Source organism: Penaeus monodon, chromosome 11 (genome assembly GCF_015228065.2).
Source record: "Penaeus monodon isolate SGIC_2016 chromosome 11, NSTDA_Pmon_1, whole genome shotgun sequence".
In the NCBI taxonomy this organism is placed as follows: Eukaryota; Metazoa; Arthropoda; class Malacostraca; order Decapoda; family Penaeidae; genus Penaeus; species Penaeus monodon.
This window is the reverse complement of record NC_051396.1, coordinates 29,240,500-29,247,429: the sequence shown is the minus strand read 5'-3', so window position 1 is coordinate 29,247,429 and position 6,930 is coordinate 29,240,500. Positions and strand designations below refer to the sequence as shown.

General features: G+C 32.3%; 1 protein-coding gene across 1 annotated transcript; it reads left to right on the top strand.

Moving 5' to 3' along the window:
• Window positions 1-1,274: 1,274 nt before the first annotated feature.
• On the top strand, window positions 1,275-5,633 carry LOC119578890 (glia maturation factor beta-like). Its single transcript, XM_037926553.1, has 4 exons — window positions 1,275-1,379; window positions 2,743-2,833; window positions 4,113-4,298; window positions 4,718-5,633. The coding sequence occupies exons 1-4, from the start codon at window positions 1,377-1,379 to the stop codon at window positions 4,855-4,857; spliced, it is 420 nt and encodes a 139-aa protein (XP_037782481.1). The 5' UTR covers window positions 1,275-1,376; the 3' UTR covers window positions 4,858-5,633.
• The last annotated feature ends 1,297 nt before the right edge of the window (window positions 5,634-6,930 follow it).

Genomic DNA, 6,930 nt, shown 5'->3' with positions numbered 1-6,930 from the left:
TACGTATATGTATTGTTTATGTATTTACATGTGCGCGTGCTTGTATTGACAAATCATAGACGACAGGCAAAGACCAAGAGTTGCAGTTTAGTATTAATTCCTTAGCAAATATAATAAGAAACATGCCCACTTATCTGGGAATCAGTGACCTGCATCCTTCTCTCCGCAATATGATTAATTATGCACGCAATCACTTTCTATATCCCACTTGCTTTATTGTCTTATTCGTGGTACATTTTATCCGCAGATCCAAAATGCATCTGCCATATCTCTCTCCCACAGAAAAGGACGTTTTTCCCACAGATTTCCCCCACATTGCTCAACACGCTGACGGTTATGGGTATAAGCAGCCAACACGTAAGGTATCATTGGGCATACTGCCAACGCTTCACACCATGCTCTCGCCGGCCAAGAGTTAAGACACATCACAACAGATATTTCTCTAAGGAATATACCTTCTCGAAAAGCTAGATGTTACCCTTTATTGTTCACTTCTTTCATAACATGCTTTGAGAGTAAGAAGCTGTGTTCTTTATTAGTACAGTGACGTCTAAACGTCAATGGCCATACTGGCTGCATATTTCAGCTTTGATGTTGTAATATACAGAGTGACTTGAATTTTGTGACTTGAAGAGACCAATCCACCATCATGCTCGCGGTAAGTAACTATATAGCGACTATGCTGTACTAAATATCCGTATATATAAATTAGTGTAATAAGAGAAATCAGATCGTGTAAAGTAGACTTTGTTTATACTGGAAGGAAAACAGAATACTATAGTGTTAGTTCTACGTTCCTTTCCTATTTTCTATATTTGCTAGAGTTTGCTAACTTTGATTCTATAAATACTAGCTTGACGTTATGACTCATATGCGATACGAAGCGGTTACTTGTAAAAAGTATGTAAACATACTTAATATGTATATTGATGCAATATATGTAAAGTATGAAACTGCATATTTTATGTGTCTTTTTACGCATATGTTTTAAACGTAGCTACTATACACATACATAAGTTTTATGACAGCGTTCTCTATCCTGAAGTGTAAACACGCCCATATCCCCAAAAGAAAATCATACAATCTCTGTCGTACCATGGATTTCCCACTGTTAATATGTATAAAACATAATTGATCTCTTAAAATGTCTGAGATAAATATAATTTATGTATTATTTAAAAGTTAAACATTATATATTATCATAATAAATTGTGTTAAGCATCCTAAAATAAAGAATTTGATAGCGCAACAAAGACCCCAGCGTTTGTGATCCTCATCGTATCGGTGTATAAGCGACGCGAGATAACTTGTGTTCCGGAACTCGATTGAGAGAGAGGCAGCCCTTCCAAGGACGATAAAGCTTCCACTATTACACGATGGTTTGTGTTTATTGTCGAGTACACTTTTTACCGTAATGATGAGCACAATTGTAATTGGTTTAAGGGTTGATGTATTTCAAAGTGTGATTAGATACGTATATTGGTGTGAAATTGCCGTTAGTGGGTGTAATAGTGTAATTGTCAATCTACTTTATCATGAAGAACGTACAGCTGTCAGAACATGTTGAATACGTAGCATTTTTGCATATATTATAAACAAGCTTAATTATTTTTCGGTGCATGTCCATTTAGCTTATCTGTATGTTTCTCAATACTAACATTAATTCAAAGTAATATTATATTTCTTTCTTTCTGTTACTAAAGGAAGTGCTACAAGGTTATATAGCATGTTGAAGAACAAGAAAATATTTTTTGTTTCACAGACTCATGGCTATATATTTGAGTCAGAGCTTGACTAATTATAATAAGTTATTAACATATTTGATCCAGGCTAACACCTTGTAATGCATTCTGCTTTGAACAATTTTTAGGTTTGACTTCTATATGCAGCTCATATAAGTAGATTGGATTGTTTTGCTTTCACAGTTAGTTCAAAGGGAAAGTGATATGATTATATTAGATTAGATATATGTAATTATTGGACATTTGATATGGTGAGTTAAAATTTTACTATATTAATTTATATAACTTTTTTGCACTTCATATTTGTAGATTTTTTTGTATAAAGGAATATATGGATAATGCATATTATATTACATATCATAGAGAGAAATATAAGTAATGATTTTAATTTTAGTAATTTTTCATTTTCATGGATGACTTTTAAAATTAGAGTTTCTTTTTGCCATATGTGGATTATCTTGACCTGTTCTGAAACATTTTGTGAAAAAGTAGGATTTATTATCCTATGAATCCCCTATCAAAAGGATATAGGGCATCAGTTTTCCAGAACCTTGACAATGATGGACCTTGCTCATCTAGTGACAGAGTTTTTATTCGTAAGAGGCCATCCTAGTTAGAAAAGGGAGTTGTTAAGCATTTGCAGTTATGTAAATTTCATATGGTTCTTAGAGTTATACAAATATGTTTTATAATTAGATATATTGACGATTTCAGTTTCATGACTGGCTGGGCAGGATTTGTTGTGGGATATTTTATTTTCTTAGCACCATAATAATTGAAATAGACCCCTAGCAGTAATTTTCCTTAGTATTTCATGAATACCAAGAGCTAGTATAACTTCACAGGAATCATATTAGGTAGAACTGTGTAGCCTATTGTTAGTGATGAAGTGGCAGTACAAGAATATGCAGTGGAGCCCATACATCAACAGAATGGCAACCGTGCATGTAAGCTTGCCGTCATTTTCTGACATTCTTGCTTCCTCTTCCTGTTTCCTCAGAGTCTTCCTTTGTGCACCATCAACCCAGAACTCAAGGAGAAGCTTCGCAAGTTCAGGTTCCGCCGTGCTACAAACAATGCTGCTATTTTAAGTAAATAATGGTAGCATGTATTCTGTTCATATATTTTAAGTGTGTTTATTTTTAGTTAAAGGTTTTATAAGTTTATATGTTTGTGTTTCTGTGTGTTTTTGTCATTTGTTAAATATATACATATTTATTTTTTTATGGATTTTTGTTACAATTTTGTTATTATTTCCAGATACATGTAACAAAATCCAAATAATAGATTTCATACTGAGCTTTCTCCTGACCTAGCAATGTTTTATAGTTGTTGCATAGCTTTGTTGAAGAATTATTGTAATCATACAGGAAAAGGTATGACATATTAAAACTTTTTTTTTTTTTTTAGAGACCTTTTTTTAAAAGAATCTAATGATTACACAACAAATAGAAATATTTTTAAAGTGTCAATAAGAAGGCTATAAATTTGGACTTCCATGTTGTCATGGTCATTATGATTATCATTAACGATAGTGTTATTGATGTTATTGTAATTATTTTGTTATCATTCATTTGCCTGTTTTATTTCTGCTATTATTACTGTAATTGTTATTAGTATAATTATTTTTATTGTTATTACTGTTAATACTATTAGTGTTATCATCATGATCATGGTCATTATCACAATTATCATTGTCTTCAACTTCAGTCATTATTGTTGTCTGCACCAGCATCATTACTCTTGCAATAATTGTTTGTTTCATCTTTGTTTTGTTATTGTATAGTTGTTAAAAAATATCTTTATTGTCATCTTATGACTAATCATAACCATAAAATTACGGTTTTGGGCGTGCACACATTTCAAGGTAAAGAGTAAAGGGAAACAATAGATTAAAGAATTGCAGACATTTTTCTTGTCTGATATTGCATCACAGATTGATAATAAAAATGTTATTTATTCTAAAAAATAAATAACCTAAGTGAAAATCTCCATTGTTTATTGTAGCATGTGAGCCTTCAGTACTCTTTCTAGGTCAGCAAAACTCCACCTTTCTTCTTCTTCTTTTTTTTTTTTTTTTTTTTTTTTTTTTTGGTTTCCTCATTTTGAGTAAAATTTATTTTTTTTCTCTTCTCTTCTTTCTTGAATGTGCATGTATGATATACAAATTAAAGCTATGTAGACTTATGCTTGCTAACAAGTGAAATCTCTGTTTCACCTTGGAAAATGATGCTGTTAATGATAAAAGCTTAAATGGATTTCTAGACTGATATAAAAGATTCAGCTGAAGGCTATCTCAGGTTTTCACTGTAAAGAAGAGAGCCAAAATTTCTGGTAATATGAGAAGACTCACGGCAATTCATTTTCCAGTGAAAGTGGACCAGCAGGCCTCGGAGATCATCTTAGAAGAAGAGCTGGAGGACCTTGAGGACATTGACGAGCTTCGGGACTCCATTCCAGATACCCAGCCACGCTATGTGCTCATTTCATGGCGCATCTCCCACCCCGATGGCCGCATCTCCTACCCTATGGCTTTTATTTTTACAACACCAAGAGGTAGAATTTTATGTTGAATTTGGCCCTTTGTCTGCCTTGAGGGACTGGGACAATTTTTTTTTTATCTTCTATTTTTTTTTTTTTTCTTTTTCCATATTAGTTTATGTTATGATATTGTAAAACTGTATTCACTACATATTTTTCAGTGAGAAAAAGAGGTTGCAATAACGAATAGGAACTATCAGTATTTCAGTGCATGTAAGTGGATTAAATTGCTTCAGAGAATAAATTCAACTTACATATGCATGTTTTAGGCACCTTTGATTCAGTAATATTATTGTGTGTTTTTTTGTATGTTACCTTTCATATATCAAAGTTTTCTGGTATTCGAGTTATGTTTATATAGTCTGTCCCTTTTTTTTTTTTTTTTGTTTTATTTATTTCTGATGTTCTTTTTTTACGTTGACTTGCTGTTTCAGATTGCCAGCCACAGCTCCAGATGATGTATGCAGGGAGTTACACACACATGATTAAGGAATGTAACCTAACAAAGGTTTTCCAGGTGCGGGACCTTGAAGAACTGGATGATGATTGGATTCAGAACAACTTAGTACGGTAAAAGATCTCTGTGCAGTCAACTAGCAGCAGGAAAACACAAGCAATGCCTCTCTTGATTCTAAGAATAGTGTGATTTTATTTCCTGTTGTCTCTAATTTTTTTTTTCCCCTATTTTTGTATGATGGGAAAATGATAGTGGCAGACGAGCTACTGTATTAACAAAAATGTTTATGATTTTTTGTGACGAAAGATATTTGGTTGAGGGTAGACATAATGATTAATACAGATGGACCATACAAATTATAGAATGAGGCATAACTATAGTTTTATATTATAACACTAGTGTAAATGCACATCATGCACATATGCACAGGTAAACTCACAGACTTATACACAAATATATGTGAGCACACCTGCACTTCTATACCTTTACATTTTTAAATACACCTGCACATGCACACATGCTTCCATGTTGATGCAAACACGTATACAACATAATTTACTTATACATGTTATAACAGTAGATTCTGTTAAAAGAAGCATTCATAAGTTTTGAATAAGGAATGCTAGGCTCAAAATAGACCTAAAATATAACACAAATTTGCCTGACACTTGTATGGAAAACAGTTACTCAAATTTGAAAGAATGTTCTGTTATAAGTCAATTTTTATCAATCCCAGTGGAATATTCTGAGATGTGAGTTTCATACTCTTATTACCATGTTTATTTGTTTATTATTTATGACAGGGAGATATGCTAACAACACATAGCTATCACAAGACTTGAGTACAAATTCTACAAGTCATAAAGGATGTGTATAAAGTTACAATTAACTTACTAACCTTTTTTTTTCTCCATTTCATGTTTGTTTGTTTTGTGTTTGTTTGTGTGCAGGATTGTATAGATGAGTGTGTGTACATCCAAGCATGTATGTGTATTTATTCACAGAGATATATTGGCTTTAAGACATAGTTTAAAATTTCTGTGCATTTCTTGTACTGTTATAAAGAATTTGTTTTCTTTAAACATGAAATTTTTAAAATTAAAATATAAATGAAAGTGCATTAGATTTTGTGTGTGTGTGTGTGTGTGTGTGTGTGTGTGTGTGTGTGTGTGTGTGTGTGTGTGTGTGTGTGTGTGTGTGTGTGTGTGTGTGTGTGTGTGTGTGTGTGTGTGTGTGTGTGTAATGTGTGTACATGTGTGTGTGTGTACATGTGTGTGTGTGTGTGTACATGTGTGTGTGTACATGTGTGTATATGTGTTTACATGTGTTGTGTTCACAGTGCACTTGAAAATGAATTCTTGGAATTTGTAAAAGGATCAAAGTTTAAAGAATGATAAGCTTTAAAATATATGTACAATTGAATGAGATAACAAAAACTGGAGTATGAGGATGTATAAATTGTTAAAATTGCCCTATTCTGCTGTTTTGGTGTCCTCTTTATAGATTATTGTCATTAAGAAAAAAAAAAACAAAAAACATTTTCACTAGTCAAAATCTATTGTAATCTTGAAATGCACAAAATCAAGGCTAAGAAAATGTTGCTTAAATGACTTCTGTATGAGGAGATGGCAGTTTTATCAGTGACTTGCAGAAAATATTGCAGTTTGTATATGAATGTTTGTGTAAGAGTGTTTTTTCTTATTTCCCTTATTTAATTGCATATAGTTAATAGCAAGCACCACAAACAATTTTGTGTGTTATCTTCAACAGACTCTTACCTTTTAGCAAAAGCATTTTTCTTCAGACTTATTACCTTATTAATTTTTTATATGCTATATGTACACATAATAATTCAAAGCCATAGATTTAAAGTGCCATTGATTGTCATTGTCCTGAAAGAAGTGATTTTTAGTTCATTATTATTATCTATTTTTGCAGAAGGTTTACCTGTTAAGATGCAAAGACATTTCTCCTGATTGTGAATTGACTGTTAAGATATATTCTGTTTTGTATATAAGTAGATAGGCATTCAGTCTAATAGAATGGAAAGAGGTATTGCAAGTAAGTAGATTGATAACACAAGGGAAACCTATATCTGTGTTCTTGGTGGATATCTTTCATATGTAACCTAGTGGTTAGCTGTTACTGACTTGTCTATTTTGTATTCAATTTGACGTTTTGGAAATGGAT